We start from the raw sequence: 18374 nt of genomic DNA on the forward strand, positions 1-18374 counted from the left end.
GAGGGAGGGTGGAGGGGTGTGGAGTGTATGTAGGGATGGAATGGGTGGGAATGATTTTATGACTTTTCCTTTTTGGCTACCTCCCTTGTTAGGGGGAAAAAGCCTTGGTATATGTATGTATGTATGTACTTTTTAGATATTTCATCTCAAACACATTTAAACTTTTCCTCTTTTAAATTCCAAGTCTCTGCTCCATACAATGCCGTCGGCACAATCACCTCTTCATATATCTCCACTTTGCAGCCATTCCCAGATGCCTATTTCTCATGACACTTTTTAATCCCCCCCAAGGCATTTACTTGCTTCTCTTAATCTACAATTTTCTTCCAGCTCTACTCCTCCCTTTCCTGCCACATGTGACCCCAAATACCTAAAGCTATCTATCCACTTCCTCTGGGCTCTCTCCTTTTAGACTACTTCCAACTCACTGCCACTCTCTACCCTTGTACATCTCATCATCTCACTTTTACCCACATTTACCTTTAACTTTCTCTTATTGCTTACCTTCCCAAACTCTGTCACTCACTCCCTTAATCCCTCCTCTGATCCTGCCACAAAAACAGTGTTGTCAGCAAACAGCAACTGGCTCACTTCCCACTTTTCTCCATTTTCTTTTAACATCTTTAGTCACCTGCCCATTACCCTCGCCTTTACCTCATGCACCCCCCCCCCATCCATGTACACATTGAACAGCCATGGCAACATGACACATCCCTAACATAGTCCCACCTTTACCTCAAACCACACACTCTCCATTTCCTATTCTAACACAGGCTCTACTTATGTAAAAACTCTTGGCTGTCCTTAACAGTTATCTCTCAATTCCATATACCTGCAATATCTACCTTGTCATAAGCCTTTTCCAAATTCATAAAGGCTCAAAAAAAATCTTTACCTTTTCTTAAGCTTTTTCACACACCTGCCTTACCACAAAAATCCGATCCATGCAACCCCTACCTTTCCTAAACTCACACTGTTCTTCACCAATTACTCCCTCTGTACCTCTCCTAATCCCCTCACTTAAAACCCTCCCATAAGCGTTCCCAACTACACTCAACAAACCGATCCCTCTGAAACTATACTCACAGCTGTCCCCTTTTCCTTATAAAGTGGAATTATAGGCCAGTCCACTATTACTGTGCCTCTTTTCTTCAGACACTGCATAACACCCATCTAACCCAAGTGACTTACCTGTTCTCATCATTTTTAGAGCTATTTGCATTTTTTTCTTTTTTTTTTTCTTTATTTGTCCTTCATTTTCCTCTCCCATCACCTGAAGAAGTGAGGGATACTTTTACATATGAAACTCTGAAAGCTGCTACGGAATACATTGGAATGTGCCCAAGGTCAAGGGGTGGTGTGGCATCGTAGGAGACACTGGAGAAGATAGAGTTGGGCTGTGATGCCAGAGTGGCTAGGGACCTGGACCAATACAGGGTTCAGAAATGACAGAAAAGAGGTCAGAGGAGCACAAGCCAAACAGATGATGATGAGCTAGTGTCAGGTGTGGAGGGGTGTAACCCCTCTGCCAAGTACTTTGGGGACTGGCTGGACTACAACAACTACTGAAGCATTACACTGCTCAGTGTGCCAGGTGTTTGACTATCTATTGCTGACACAAGTTTGTTCACATCTGCTAAAGTTTCAGAGGCCTGAACCATCTGGGTTCATGCCAGGTAGGTCAACAACTGTTAGATCTTTGTACTTTGTATTCTTGTGGAACACTGATACGAGTTTCATCTGGGGTTTCTTGCAACTTATGTTGATCTCAAGAGGGTGTCTGACTTGGTGTATCATGGAATGCTCTAGAATCTTCTGCAGATCCATAGGATTCCTGCAAGGATTATTGACTTGATACTTGGCTTATACTCTGGGACAGAGTGCTGTAAAGTATACCTGCACGGACAGGGTATTGGACAGAGTTTTTGGAGGTCCTGGTTGCAGCCCTCAAGTCACTGCACACAGGGAGGCAAGACTGATTGGTCCTCAGGTCTCCTGGACCAAGACCAAAGTTCAGGTGTTTGGGGGCTTACTGGATGACATGGTTCATGCATGTGGTGAGGACAGTACAGTCTTGGAAACTGTGATGCATGAGGTGAAATGGATGGGGGGATGGGGGATGAGGTAGTATGTGTGAGAAAAATTCAATGCAGCCCAAAGGGATTTCTCCCCATCTTCTTTTCTGCATGAGGGGACGGATAGAGGGTCGCCGATTTAATGAAGCGGCCTTGCTGTGGATGTGCTGTGTCTTGAGTCACTGCTAACCCAGGGCAGTGAGCGAGATGCAGGGATGACCCGTCATCCAGGAGGTGCCAAGATAAGAGGGAGGGTAGAGGGTGGAGGGGAGTGGAGTTTATTAGGGATGGAATGGGTGGGAATGGTTTTTATGCCTTTTTTTTTTGGGTTACCTCACTTGTAAGGGGGAAAAAGCCTTTGGTATAAGTATGTATGATGTAATAATGTAGTGCATAATAGTGGTTGGTCATTTCAGGAAGTACTTTGAAGGATTGGTGTTGCCCATGGTGTTAGGAATTCTCTCAACCCGAGTACATAGTCTTGACATTATTTATGCAAGACTAAGACTCTAATCTCTAAGTCACTTTACCTAGTTGTAATATACGGGAGGGGAGCTATGCTCGTGGTGACCTGTCTTTGTATCTCTCCGCATCAAGTTTTATCTTAAAATCTTGTATAGTGTTAGCACATACTGTTTTGTTGTCTAATTTGTTCCATATATTTATCGCTCTGTGTGGGAAACTGTTCCTTTTCAATTTTTTTTCTATAACTATCCTTTTTCAATTTTTTTCCGTGTCCTCTTGTTCCGTTGTCCCACATTAATAGGTCGTTCCTGTCTAAAACTTCCATTCCTTTCATTATTCTGTAGATAGTTAGCAAATCTCCTCTTTCTCTTCTTTGTTCCAGAGTTGGTAGGTTCAATTTGGATAGTCTTTGCTCATATGTTAGTTTGGCGAGTGTCTCCCTGTCTTGCTGTATTGCTGTATGACTGTGAGATATGGACACTGAATGCTGATTTAAAGAGGAGTCTCAATTTATTTGGTACTAGGTTCCTTCAGAGAATTATGGGATATTGCTGAAATGACTGTATGAAACCAGAAACTGTACTGTGAGACTCGGTATAGGCCAGCTATCAGCATAATTCATTAATGTTAACTCTGGCTATATAAGCATGTGGCACATTTCCATGATGTTGATCCTACTCACAGGATTGTCTTCACAATCCTCGATGCAGGAGATGAACAATTCATGGCTGAGGCAAATTGATCAAGAGTTGTTTGGAGAGGGAAGAGTGGCTGCATGAGTTTGTTCACAGAGACTAACGGGGACTGGTGCCGGCATGTAAGTGAAGCAATGCACCCCTTAGTATATGTCACCAACTCATCATCCATCTCATCCTCAGTCATCCCCTCAGCTTCATTCCATCCACCTCTGCCTTCTACACCTCTTTTGCTCATCTTTCTCCACTCATTCCTTCCATGAGTCCAAATCATCCCAATATTCATTCATCAGCTCTGTTGAATATAGAAATGGAGAATGCAATGACCCAGTAGGTAAAGGAAGTGACTCAGGTAAGAGATGACATTCCCATGAGATTAGATCTGCTACTTATCAAAGAGCCAGACATCATTAGAACCATGAACTACCTTAGCCCCAAAGGAAAAAGTGACCATATAACAACTGAATTTCAGCAGGTGAATGAAGAAATAAACCTAAGGAATAAATTATACAGGCCAGTGATTCAATATTGGGAAGGAATTAATCCAGCTTGAATTCTTTGAAAAAGCTGACTGATATTCATGAATACCACTGGGATAACGAGGAACTAAGAAACCTTTACATTTACAACCTGGGAATGAACAAACATGGGCCAATGATTAGTGGATGGAAGAATCAGAAACAAGACTGGTTCGACCAAAAGTGTGGAAAAAAAAGAGCAAAAGTAAGGGATATAGCTTGGGGAAAATTGAAGATAAGAAACAATAAAACAGAAGAAGCTTACTAACAAGCTAGAAATGATTATACTAAAGTCCACAGGGAGAAGGGAAACAATTCTGAAAGGGGTGTTGTACATAAATACAGAGTTGAACATTTTTGAATGCTTGCCCTCTTTCCAAGAGCCCATTTTTGGAGGCACATAAATCACTACAAACTTCTACTTTTCATGTCGCTATCTTCAACTTTTATCATAATCATTTCCACATTGTTTATACCTCTGTAACCTTCATCACATTTAAGTTTTTCTTGGCCAGAAACATGACTCCTCCACCCTGTTTCTCATTGCTATTTTTGATCCAATGTTTATATAATCCATGTCCAACAATATTTGGTGTAGTGGACCCCTTAATTTTGTCTCTGCAATTCCCATTATCTGTTTTTTCTTTTGACAGGTAATCACTTAGTTCACTATTACTGAAATCAATCCATCTACGTTACTATAAGCCAAGTAGTCACAGGCCACTTTCATTGATCTTAGGAAATTGGAGGTTTCTCCGACTATTTTGTTGACATGTTTGTCTGGTGCCGTGTCAGTGCTGATAATTACTCCTAGGTCCCTTTCCAAGTTGACTTTTTTTTTTAACTTCCTTTGTACCAATTTTGTATTGTCCCGATATTCTATTTTTACTTTATCCAAATTCCATTATACATTACTTGATGTTGAAGTTCATTTCACACTTTTGACTTCATTCCCAGACTTTATCCAGGTCTTTTTGTAGTGATTTACAATCTTCCTCTGTACTTACTCTCTTTAGTAGTTTTGCATCATCTACAAAGAAGTTTATATAACATTCCACACCTTCATACATGGCAAACATTATCAGAGCCAACACAGAACCTTGTGGGACTCCACTTATAATTTCTTCCCAGGTTGAGTTCTTGTTTCTAAGTACCACCCTCATTTTTCTCCCATTCCAGAAATCTTCCATACATTCAAATAACTTTCCTTGTACTCCACTTGTTTCAATTTTTCTTGGTAGCTTTTTGTGTGGTACTTTATCAAATGCTTTTTGTTGATCTAAGAAGGCACAGTTTGTCCATCTGTCCATTTCTTGTACTATTTCTATTAGCTTTGAGTAAAAGCAAATCAAGTTTATGGCACATGATCTTCCACATCTAAATCCAAATTGTTTTGGATTTAATATATCATTCTCTTTCAAATGTTTAATCCATTTACTTTTGATAACTTTTTCAAAAAATGTTGATATTGTGCTTGTAAGGGAGACTGGTCTATATTTTGTTGGATTTCCCTTGTCCCCTCCTTTGTATACTGGTACAATATTTGCATTTTTCCAATCTTGTAGTAATTTTCCTTCTTTGAGTGAGAAATATATTGTGTATTTTGTCCCATCTATACATTGTTTTAATATCCAATTTGCAATTCCATCCGGCCCATGTGATTTTAATTTGGTCCCTTATTTCCTTCTGTGTCACAGTTATTTCTTTCATTGAGGGCATCTTTCTGTCCTTCCTCCCAATTTTGTGTACTTTCAATTGTGAATACATATTTAAAATGTTTCTTCATAATTTCAGCCATTTCTACATCTTCTATATATTCATTATTCCCTTGATGCAATTTCACTATTTCATGTTTACCTTTTAGTTTGTCATTCACATACCTGTAGAATAGTTTAGGTTGGTCCTTGCATTTTTCTATTATATCCTTTTCATAGTTTCTCTTTTCTTCCATGTGTATTTTTACATATTTATTTCTTAGTTTGATGTATATTTACCACTTGCTCTTTTTTTTTTCTTTCTATTTTGGTCTTTTTTCCATCTTTTCAAGGCTTTGTCTCTTCTATCTTTAGCCTCATTACATTTTTTGTTGTACCAGCACTTTATGTACACCCATTCTTGTTTCTTCTTTGGTACATATTTGTCTTTTCCCTCATTGTAATTTTCTTTTAATATGTTCCATTTCTCTTCCATCTTTGTTTCTTCATTTAAGTTTTCCCAGTTTGCATTATGAAAGAATTTTCCAAGTTTCTCAAAATCCATTTTGTTGTACATTAGTCTCCCTTTTCTACGTTTCTTATTTCTTCTAAACTCAATCTGTTCTTTTAGTTCGAACTCTATTAGTATGTGGTCACTCTTCCCAATTGGTGTCTTGTATTTCATTTTATCCACGATTTCAGGCTCTGATGTAAATATCAAATCTAGTCTCAACAATTTTTCATTGTTTCTATACCTAGAGTCAATTGAGTCATTGAGTCAATATGTATTTAATGGTCATATCCAGTAGAATATTTCCCCAAAGGTCTTCTACAACTTTCATTGTCATTTCTTCCAAACATATTTCTTTTGAATTAAAGTCACCCATAATTACTATGTTTCCTCCTTCTTTCAATGATTCAATTAATGCATTCTTTGCGTCTTCCAACATTTTGGAATGATCACTATTTGTCCAAGACTGGGGCACATATATAACTACAAATTTTCTATATTTCATGTCTCCGTTTTCAACTTTAATCATAATCAATTCCACATTATTTTTCCTTCTGGGGTCTGCTGGGGTCTGGGGTATTGGCTGCATGTTATTGTGGCAAAGTAGCATGCAGTTGATACTTTAGGGTCTATATAGGGTGCCCTACAGACCAGAGCCACACATCATTTTGTCTGTGATAGAGGAAAACTCTGTTCATAAAGAAATTATGATACTATTATACTACGACTGTCCCTCCATTATGCTGTCCCCCAACCCCTTCTTACTGTTCTGTACAATTTCTCTGAATATTCATTTCCTTTTTCGCCTACCTACCCTGTGGTGGGGGCAAAAGAATACTGCCACCAAGTATTTCCACTTGGATCATAAGAGGTGAGAAAAAAGGGAAGGGGATTGGGACCAGGCATCCTTCTCCCTGTAGCTCCACAGGGGACATTCCTAAAAAAAAGTAAAGGCATAAGAGGGTCTAGGAGTTTTCCAACCAGCACCCTACGGTTTGGGTCTTTTAATGTGCGTGGATGTGGTATAGATGAGAGTAAAAGGGAAGAGATAGGTTGCATGTTTGTGAGAAGAAAGATGGATGTGTTGGCTTTGAGTGAAACTAAATTGAAAGGGAAGGGCAAGTGTAATTTTGGGAGTGTAAGCGGGAGGTTATCAGGAGTGAAGAGAGGGCGATGGAAGGAAGGGGTGGCTATACTAGTAGGTAAAGAGATAGGTAAACGTGTAGTGGAGTGGAAGGAGGTTTCCTCAAGGTTAATGTGGATGAAGGTGAAACTGGGAAAGGAGATGTGGGTTTTAGTAAGTGCATATGGGGCTGGTAGTGAGAAGAGTGTAGAAGGGAGGCTTTTTGGATAGATTTAAATGAGTGTATAGAGGGATTAGGGAGAAATGTCAATGTAATAATACTGGGAGACCTTTATGCTAGGGAAGGAAATGAACCAATTGATGGAGTAGTTGGGAAGTGTGGAGTTCCAGGAAAAAATTGTAGTGGAGAGTTGATGGTGGAAATGTGTCTAGAAAGAGAGTTGATGATAGCAAATACAGTGTTTCGGAAGAAAGTCAAGCATAAGTACACATGGGAGAGGGTGGTGGATGGAAGGGTGGTAGATAGAGCGTTAATGGACTACGTAGTGGTAGATAGGAGTATAAAAGGAAGAGTTAAGGATGCACATGTTCTATGGGGAGCGGGTAGGGGAATATCAGTTCATTTTTGGTGGAAGATAAGTTGAGAGTGGAGGATACTGTAGATGGAGAGAGAGGAAAATGACAAAAGGTAGGGAGGTGTTTAAAGTGAACTCTTTAAATGAAAAGGAAAAAGAGGAGTACAAGAGGAAGCTGAGGGAGGAGTGGAAGGAAGTGAAGGATAGAGTAGAGCTAGGAGTGGAGGAGAAATGGGGATGGTTCAAGAAGGGAGTCACAAAGTGTGCAAAGATGGTGTGTGGAACAAGAAGGACAGGAGGAAATAGAAGGAAGGGTAGTGAATGGTTGTAGAAGAGAAGAAGCGAGCTTTCACAGATTGGTTACAAAATAGGACGAGGGAGTCATATGGGAGGTACAAAGAAAAGAAAAGAGAAGTAAAGCACAAGGTAAAGGAGGCAAAGAGGAGAGAAGATATTAAATGGGGTAAGAGTATGACAGAAAATTTTGAAAGTAATAAAAAGATGTTTTGGAAAGAAATAAGAGAGGAAGAGGAGGTGAATCAAGTAGAGATTAAAAGGTAAAAGGTGCAGATGGAGAGATGATAATGGAAATGAAGGCAGTAAGGGGAAGATGGGTAGAATATTTTAAGGAGTTGCTAAATGTGAAGGAGGATAGGAAGGGAAAGATAGCTGCAGTGGGAAATGCTAAGAAAATGACCATGATGAGTGAGGAAAATGGAGGAAAAATAAGGAAGGATGAAGTGAAGGCAGTTGTTAAGATGATGAAAGCAGGTAAGGCACCTGGTCTGGATGGATGACATGTAGAATGTCTAAAAAAAAAGGAGGTAGAGTGATGGTGGACTGGGTGGTGAGGTTATTTAATGCTTTGTGGAGACAGGGTAGAGTGCCAGAGGACTGGAGGAGTGCCTGTATAGTTCCACTTTACATGGGAAAAGGGGACAAGTGTGAATGTAGTAGTTTCAGAGGGATTAGCTTGTTAAGTGTAGTTGGGAAGGCTTATGGGAGGATCTTGATTGAGAGGATTAGGAGAGGAACAGAGGGAGTAATTGGTGAGGAACAGTATGGATTTAGGACGGGTATGGGTTGTGTAGATCAGATTTTTGTGGTAAGACAGATATTTGAGAATGCTATAGGAAAGGGAAAGGATGTTTTTTGGGCTTTATGGATCCGGAAAAGGCTTACGACAGGGTAGACAGGAGGGCACTGTGGGAGGTTTTGCAGATATACGGGATAGGAGGAAAGCTTCTAGGAGCTGTCAAGAGTTTTTATGAGAGTAGTAGAGCTTGTGTCAGGATTAGAAATGGAGAGAGCGAGTGGTTCGAGGTAAAGGTGGGACTCTGTCAGGGATGCGTTATGTCACCCTGGCTGTTCAACTTGTACATGGATGGGGTGATGAGAGAGGTAAATGCAAGGGTGGTGGGTCAGGGATTGGTGATGGTTAAAGAAAATGGAGAAAAGTGGGAGGTGAGCCAGCTGTTGTTTGCAGATGACACTGCGCTTGTGGCAGGATCGGAGGAGGGATTGAGGAATTTGGTGACAGAGTTTGGGAGAGTGTGATAGAAGAAAGCTGAAGATAAATGTGGGTAAAAGTAAGGTGATGAGATGTACAAGGGGTGAAACTGGCAGTAGACTGGAAGTGAGCATTAAGGGAGAGCGACTGGAGGAAGTGGATTGTTTTAGATACTTGGGTGCAAATGTGACAGGAAAAGGTGGAGTGGAGGTGGAGGTAGAATGTAGATTGAGAGAAGCGAGTAAATGCCTTGGTTGATTAAAAAAAGTAATGAGGAATAGACATTTGGGAATGGATGCAAAGAGAAGACTGTATGAAGGAGTGATTGTGCCAACAGCACTGTATGGGGCAGAAACGTGGAACATAAGAGAAGAAGAGAGAAGGAGTTTGAATGTGTTTGAGATGAGGTGTCTGAGAAGTATGATGGGGGTTACTAGGCTGGATAGAGTGAGAAATGAGGAGGTGAGGAGGAGAACAGGGGTGGAAAGTGAGTTGGGAGATAGGGTTGATGAAAGAGTATTAGGATGGTTTGGACACATGGAAAGAATGAGTGAAGAAAGACTAGTAAAAGAGGTATGGAAGGCAGATGTGGAGGGAGTGAACATGAGGGGACGTCATAGGATGAGGTGGATGGATGGGGTGAAGGGGGCTTTGGGGAAGAGGGGAATGTCTGTTGAGGAAGGATGGGAGAGGACAGAAGACAGGGGTGAATGGAGAATGGTTGTATATGGATGATGTTGTGGTGCATGAGCTGGAGTGGGTGGGGGGATGGGGGGTGAGGTAGTATGTGTGAGCAAAATTTGACGTAGCCCGAGGGGATTTCTCCCCGTCTTCTCCTTTTATGCATGGGGGGATGGAGAGGGGGGGGGTCAATATAATGAAGCGGCCTTGCTGTGGATGTGCTGTTGTCTTGTGACACTGCCTCTGACGCAGGGCAGTGGACAAGGTGCAGGAATGACCCGTCATCCAAGAGGTGGTAAGATAAGAGGGAGGGTGGAGGGGAGTGGAGGGTATTCAGGGATGGAATGGATGGGAATGATTTTATGCTTTTTTCTTTTTGGCCACCTCCCTTTAAAAGGGAAAAAGCCTTGGTATATGTATGTTATCTTTTTCGTATTTAAACCTTTCTCAGTCAAAAATATGATTCCACCCTGTTTCTCCTTTTTATTTTTCAACCAATGGTTGTATAGACCTTGTCCCACAGTATTTGATGATAGTGGACCTCTTAATTTTGTCTCTACAATTCCCATTATGTCTGGTTTCTCTACTGACAGATAGTAATTTAATTCGTTTAGTCCTGAAATCATGCCATCTATGTTAGTATATGTTATCTTTAATTTTTTCTTTTCTTCTCTTTTTTTATTATTATTTTTTTTTTTTATGTACCATTTTCTCAGCCTCAGGTCCAGTACTCTAAAAAAAAAAAAACTTATTCTTTTCAGTCTCCATTCTGCCCTTATTTTTTTCTTTATTTGCTTCATTTCTAAGTGTCTTTTCTTTCTTTTTCCTCATCGCTCTTTTCTTCTTTTTATCCACACATTTTTGTAAAAAAATTTCATAGTACTTCTTCAGCTCTCATTTGAGACAACTAGATTGCTTTTTAGTGGTCTATACTATTTTTTTCTAGAGTACTGCCCTATATATGTACTTTATCGCTTTATCCATTACCTGTCACTCCTCTTGTATCTCCTTCAGAATTGCTTTTGCTACTTCTCTTCTTTTTCTCTTTGGTATCTGTGTACATTATGTTTTTCTTTAATACCATACAATACAATGCACTTTTTTTTTATCCATTGTGTCTCTTACCCAGATTTCCTTTTCTTTAATTACTTTAATTACTGTTTAACATTTTCCTCTACCTGCTGTTGTACTATTTCTTTAAAGGTTATTTTCTGATCTTCTTGTTCTAGTTTCCATTGATTCTTTATTTCTAGGAGATCCGTCTCCTTAATTGTGTCTCCTACTTTCTCAGTCACTGTTTGTATTTTTTCTTTGACTTCTTTTTTTATGCCTCATTTTTACTTTTATCTTCATTTTTCCTTCTTTCAATATCACTTCTGACCATATTCAATTTGTTTTTTAGATCATTAAGCTCTTTGTTCATCTTGTCATTAGCTCTTCATAGTTGGTTTATCTCTCTGTACATTGCCCTATATTCATCTTTCAAATGTATTAATTCCTCCATCAAATCAGCAATATCCCAATTTCTTAGTACATTTTTATACCTAGTTTCTCTTTCCACATCTAAACCTCTACCTAATAATCCTCTTTCTTTTGGATATCCTGAAAAAATATTGGTGTCCTACCTTTGAGTTGATTTCGGGGTATCAATCATGCATGATTGTTTTTGTATCAGCCCCAGCGGTGACTCGACTCTGCTCATGTCCAAACCTCTCTTTATTGGTTCAGTTTTTCTTCTTTTTCTTTCTCCATTTTGTGTATTTTATACACTATTTACTTTGGGGTATTGGCTGCATGTTAATGTGGCAAAGTAGCATGCAGTTGATACTTTAGGGTCTATATGGGGCGCCCCTACGGACCAGAGCCACACATCATTTTGTCTGTGATAGAGGAAAACTCTGTTCATAGAGTAATGATGATACCTTTATACTACGACTATCCCTCCATTATGCCGTCCCCCAACCCCTTGTTGCTGTCCTGTACCATTTCTCTGAGTATTCATTTAATGTTTTCGCTGTTCCTGTGGTAGGGGAAGAGAATGCTACCACCAAGTCTTTCCACTGGAGTCGTAGAAGGCGACAAAAAACAGGACGGGGATGGTATTATGAGTCCTACTACCTGTAGCCCCAAAAGGGGACATTCCTAAAAAGAAAAGAAAAGGCATAAGAGGGTCTGGGAGTTTTCCAACCAGTACCCTAAGGTTTGGGTCTTTCAATGTGTGTAAATGTGGTGCAGATGAGAGTAAAAGGGAAGAGATAGGCAGTATGTTTGTGAGAAGAAAGATGGATGTACTGGCTTTGAGTGAAACTAAAATGAAAGGAAAGGGCAACTGTGAGTTTGGGAGTGTAGCTGGGAGGTACTCATGAGTGAAGAGAGGACGAGAGAGAGAAGGGGTGGCTATACTAGTAAGTGAAGAGATAAGTAAGCGGGTAGTGGAGTGGGAGGAGGTTTCATCAAGGTTGATGCGGATGAAGGTGAAGCTGGGAAGGGAGATGTTGGTTTTTGTAATTGTGTATGGACCTGGTAGTGAAAAGAGTGTAGAAAGGAGGCTTTTTGGGTATATATAAATGAATGCATAGAGGGATTAGGGAGAAATGTCAAAATAGTTGTATTGGGAGACCTTAATGCTAGGGTAGGAAATGAACCAATGGACGGAGTGATTGGGAAGTATGGAGTTCCAGGTAAAAATCATAGTGGAGAAATGATGGTGGAGATGTGTCTTGAAAGAGAGTTGATGATAGCAAATACAGTATTTAAGAAGAAAGTCAAGCATAAGTACACATGGTAGAGGGTGGTGGATGGAAGGGTGGCAGATAGAGCGTTAATGGACTATATAGTGGTGACCAGGAGTATGGTAGGAAGAGTTAAGGATGTACATGTTCTAAGGGGAGAGAGTGGGGGAATATCAGATCATTTTTTGGTGGAAGGTAAAACGAGAGTGGAGAATAGGTGGAGAAAGAGGAAAAGGGCAGAAGGTAAGGAGGTACTTAGAGTGAACTGCTTAAATGAGGAAAAAAAGGAGAGTGAGTTTAAGAAGAAACTGAAAGAGGAGTGGGAGGAAGTAAAGGATAGAGTAGAACTAGGAGTGGAGGAGGAATGGAGATGGTTCAAGGAGGGAGTCATAAGGTGTGCAAAGATGGTGTGTGGAACAAGGAGGGCGGGAGGAAAAAGAAGGAAGGGTAGTGAGTGGTGGGATGATGAAGCAAAGAAATGTGTAGAAGAGAAGCGAGCTTTCACAGATTGGCTGCAAATTAGGACGAGGAAATTGTATGAGAGGTACAAAGTAAAGAAAAGGGAAGCTAAGCATAAGATAAAGGAAGCAAAGAGGAGAGCAGATGTGAAATGGTGTAAGAGTATGACAGAAAATTTTGAAAGCAATAAAAAGATGTTTTGGAAGGAAATTAAAAGAGATAAAGGAGGCGAATCAAGTAGAGAAAAAAAGGTAAAAGGTGCAGATGGAGAGATGATAATGGAAGAAAAGGCAGTGAGAGGAAGGCAGGGAGAGTATTTCAGGGAGTTGCTAAATGTAAAAGAGGATAGGGAGGTAAAGGTAGTTGCAGTGGGAAGCGCTAAGAAAATGAGAGTGATGAGTGAGGAAAATGGAGGAGAAATAGGGAAGGATGAAGTGAAAGCAGCTGTTAAGATAATGAGAGCAGGTAAGCCACCTGGTCTGGATGGATGCCATGCACAATGTCTGAAGAAAAAAGGTACAGTGATGGTGGACTGGCTGGTGAGGTTGTTTAATGTTTGTTTGAGAGAGGGTAGAGTGCCGGAGGACTGGAGGAGTGCCTGTATAGTTCTGCTTTACAAGGGAAAGGGGGACAAGTGTGAGTGTAGTAGTTTCAGAGGGATCAGCTTGTTGAGTGTAGTTGGGAAGGCTTACGGGAGAGTCTTGATTGAGAGGATTAAGAGAGGAACAGAGGGAGTAATTGGTGAGGAACAGTGTGGGTTTAGGACAGGTAGGGGTTGTGTAGATCAGATCTTTGTGGTAAGACAGATATGTGAGAAAGCTATAAGAAAAGGTATGGATGTTTTTTGGGCTTTTATGGATCTGGAAAAGGCTTATGACATGGTAGACGGGAAGGCACTGTGGGAGGTACTGCAGATATATGGGATAGGAGGAAAGCTGTTAAGAGCAGTCAAGAGTTTTTACAAGAGTAGTAGAGCTTGTGTTAGGATTAGAAGTGGAGAGAGTGAATGGTTTGAGGTGGGACTTCGTCAGTGATGTGTTATGTCGACCTGGCTGTTCAATCTTTACATGGATGGGGTGGTGCGAGAAGTGAATGCAAGGGTAGTGGGTCAGGGGTTGGAGATGATTAAAGAAAATGGAGAAAAGTGGGAGGTGAGCCAGTTGTTGTTTGTGGACAACACTGCGCTTGTAGCAGGATCAGAGGAGGGATTGAGGAAGTTAGTGACAGAGTTTGAAAAGGTGTGTCAAAGAAGGAAGCTGAAGATAAATGTGGGTAAAAGTAAGATGATGAGATGTACAAGGGGAGAGATTGGCAGCAGGCTGGAGGTGAGCATTAAGGGTGAAAGACTGGAGGAAGTGGATAGTTTTAGATACTTGGCTGCGAATGTGGCAGGAAAGGGAGTGTGGGCGGAGGTAGAATGTAGATTGAGAGAAGCGAGTGGATTGAAAAGTGTAATGAGAAATAGACATTTGGGAATGGATGCTAAGTGGAGGTTATATGAAGGAGTGATTGTGCCAACAGCATTGTATGGGGCAGAAACATGGAACATGAGAGAGGAAGAGAGAAGGAATTTGAATGTGTTTGAGATGAGGTGTCTGAGAAGTATAATAGGGGTTACTAGGCTAGATAGAGTGAGAAATGAGGTGAGGAGGAGAACAGGGGTGGAAAGGAAATTGGGAGATAGGGTTGATGAAAGGATATTAGGATGGTTTGGACACATGGAAAGAATGAGTGAAGAAAGATTAGTAAAAGAAGTGTGGAAGGCAGAGGTGGAAGGAGTGAATATGAGGGGATGTCCCAGGATGAGATGGATGGATGGGGTGAAAGGGGCATTACAAAAGAGAGGAATGTCTGTGGAGGAAGGGCAGGAGAGGACAGAAGATAAGGGTGAATGGAGAGGAATGATGCATGTATAACTCATTTTCACCATCTTTCCACTGGTCTCAATCTCCACACTGCTGTAGCAGTCTCCAGTTCTCCACAACAATCCCATTATTGCATTGCTGTCCATGTGTGAATGCAGGATATTGTCTTATGTCAGTGATCAATGGTACTATAGCTGTTGATGGACTTGTCTAATTTGTTTGCCATGGAAGTTATTTTCCTCCACGGTGGTCAGGAGGAGCATATTTCAGTAGTTACTTGTTCCATTTAGGAAGGTTTTGACCAACTAAAGAACAGCATTACTTATGTACGTATCCACCAATTCTTACTCTGGTTGGAGTTTTGAAATTATGATGTGAAGTATCCACATGCTGTTAATGCATAACATCTGCAAAGAAATGTTAAACCTTGAGGTGAAAAATACAAAACTGGCAGATTTATTCTTCTGCAACAAGAAGCGAGAGGTACATGCAAGGGTAGTGGGTCAGGGATTGGAGATGGTTAAAGAAAATGGAGAAAAGTGGGAGGTGAGCCAGCTGTTGTTTGCAGACGACACTGTGCTTGTGGCAGGATCGGAGGAGGGATTGAGGAAGTTGGTGACAGAGTTTGGGAGTATGTGATAGAAGAAAGCTAAAGATAAATGTGGGTAAAAGTAAGGTGATGAGATGTACAAGGGGTGAAAGTGGCAGTAGACTGGAAGTGAGTATTAAGGGAGAGCGACTGGAGGAAGTGGATAGTTTTAGATACTTGGGTGCAAATGTGGCAGGAAAAGGTGGAGTGAAGGTGGAGGTAGAATGTAGATTGAGAGAAGCGAGTAAATCCCTTGGTGGATTAAAGAGTGTAATGAGGAATAGACATTTGGGAATGGATGCTAAGAGGAGAATGTATGAAGGAGTGATTGTGCCAACACCACTGTATGGGGCAGAAACGTGGAACATAAGAGAGGAAGAGAGAAGGAGTTTGAATGCGTTTCAGATGAGGTGTCTGAGAAGTATGATGGGGGTTACTAGGCTAGATAGAGTGAGAAATGAGGAGGTGAGAAGGAGAACAGGGGTGCAAAGGGAACTGGGAGATAGGGTTGATGAAAGAATATTAGGATGGTATGGACACATGGAAAGAATGAGTGAAGAAAGGCTAGTAAAAGAGGTATGGAAGGCAGATGTGGAGGGAGTGAACATGAGGGGACGTCCTAGGATGAGGTGGATGGATGGGGTGAAGGGGGCTTTGGGGAAGAGGGGATTGTCTGTTGAGGAAGGACGGGAGAGGACAGAAAATGGGTGAATGGAGAATGGTTGTATGTGGATGATGTGATTGCATGGGGGTGAGGTAGTAAGTGTGAGCAAAATTTGACGTAGCCCGAAGGGATTTCTCCCCATCTTCTCCTTTTATGCAATAGGGGGACGGAAAGGGGGCATCGCTGATTTAATGAAGCGGCCTTGCTGTGGATGTGCTGTGTCTTGAGACACTGCTTCTGATCCAGGGCAGTGGACAAGGTGGAGGGATGACCCGTCATCCAGGAGGTGCTAAGATGAGAGGGAGGGTGGAGGGGTGTGGAGTGTATTCAGGGATGGAATGGGTGGAAATGATTTTATGCCTTTTCCTTTTTGGCTACCTCCCTTGTAAGGGGGAAAAAGCCTTGGTATATGTATGTATGTAACAAGATCAGACACCAGAAGTTCTACATCTGTAGTTAAAAGCTATGTTTAATTAACACTAACTTCCTGCACCAATATGACATCTGAACATACCAAACATTCCCCATAGAATGTCATGTATTTAGCAACTCCATGCAAGAGCCCTTACACTTTCCTCCTTCACACCATACAAGCACTACCACGGGGATGATAACACAAGACAAAGGCCCGCAGAAGCAATCTCCAATAGACCCTCCTGTGAACAAAATTTGGTCTACTCGTTCTTTCAATGTACCTAAACCATCCCAATAACTTTTCATCAGTGTCTTAACAGCCCTCCACTTCATATCACAAAATCCAGGATTGGCTAACTACTAAACTCTCGTAGGCCCAGGATTAAACAAAGATAAAAATTCTCACCAGCATTATAGCTAACCAACCTGTTGCTATGAATACTTACTAAAAAGCTTCTGCTTGAACCCACTGGATTCCCTCTGCAAAAGGGTACTACGAACAACCTTGTTAATGCAAAACAGTCCAGATGAAACAAGTCTGACCTGAAACAAGCAACTGATATAATATCCACTTAAACTTAACAACCAAGTACAAGACAATTCCAACAATCAGACAACACATTAACCTTCATAGGATCACCCTCCGGTGGAAACTGCGAATGTGATAGAAATGGTTATCATCATGAAATGCATCTTCCTCCTATGTAATTACACATTAGCATTGCCAAATGTTCAGTAACTAGGTTTCTTAAATTTCTATGTACGACAATGCTCACAGGCTTGCCAGTCTTCCATTCTGGAAACAAGAACCTACATTAATCATACATACATATACCAAGGCTTTTTCCCCCTCACAAGGGAGGTAGCCAAAAAGGAAAAGACATAAAATCATTTCCACCCATTCCATCCCTGAATACACTCCACACCCCTCCACCCTCCCTCTCATCTTAGCACCTCCTGGATGATGGGTCATCCCTGCACCTTGTCCACTGCCCTGGATCAGAAGCAGTGTCACAAGACACAGCACATCCACAGCAAGGCCGCTTCATCAAATCGGTGACCCCTCCGTCTCCGTCCCCCCATGCATAAAAGAGAAGACGGGGAGAAATACCTTTGGGCTGCGTCAAAATTTGCTCACACATACTACCTCACCCCCCATCCCCCCACCCACTCCAGCTCATGCATCACAACATCATCCATATACAACCATTCTCCATTCACCCCTGTTTTCTGTCCTCTCCCATCCTTCCTCAACAGACATTCCCCTCTTCCCCAAAGCCCCCTTCACCCCATCCATACACCTCACCCTAGGACGTCCCTTCATGTTCACTCCCTCCACATCTGCCTTCCATACCTCTTTTACTAGTCTTTCTTCACTCATTCTTTCCATGTGTCCATACAATCCTAATGCTCTTTGATCAACCCAATCTCCCAATCCCCTTTCCATCCCTGTTCTCCTCCTCACCTCCTCATTTCTCACTCTATCTAGCCTAGTAACCTCCATCATACTTCTCAGACACCTCATCTCAAACACATTCAAACTCCTTCTCTCTTCTTCTCTTATGTTCCATGTTTCTCCCCCATACAGTGCTGTTGGCACAATCATTCCTTCATAAAGTCTCTTCTTAGGATCCATTCCCAAATATCTATTCCTAATTACACTTTTTAAACCACCAAGGCATTTACTCGCTTCTCTCAATCTCCATTCTACCTCCACCTTCACTCCACCTTTTCCTGCCACATTTGCACCCAAGTATTTAAAACTATCCACTTCCTCCAGTCGCTCTCCCTTAATGCTCACTTCCAGTCTACTGCCACTTTCACCCCTTGTACATCTAATCAC

General features: G+C 41.4%; 1 protein-coding gene across 12 annotated transcripts in view; it reads right to left on the minus strand.

The window, feature by feature from the left end:
• Window positions 1-18374, minus strand: part of LOC143022808 (uncharacterized) — a 113903-nt gene that overhangs the window by 70137 nt on the left and 25392 nt on the right. For 4 of the 12 annotated variants that reach the window (XM_076181179.1, XM_076181180.1, XM_076181181.1 and 1 more), the window contains exon 19: window positions 16978-17074. The exons of 6 other annotated variants lie outside the window; for them this stretch is intronic. In XM_076181179.1, coding sequence (XP_076037294.1) covers window positions 16978-17074 — 97 coding nt within the window. Of the gene's footprint in view, window positions 11689-16977; window positions 17075-18374 lie in introns of those variants that run through there. 2 more of the 12 variants (XR_012966135.1, XR_012966134.1) reach the window with 2 other exon arrangements.

Source organism: Oratosquilla oratoria, unplaced genomic scaffold (assembly GCF_046742065.1).
Source record: "Oratosquilla oratoria isolate Oo_2021 unplaced genomic scaffold, ASM4674206v1 SCAFFOLD185, whole genome shotgun sequence".
NCBI lineage: Eukaryota > Metazoa > Arthropoda > Malacostraca > Stomatopoda > Squillidae > Oratosquilla > Oratosquilla oratoria.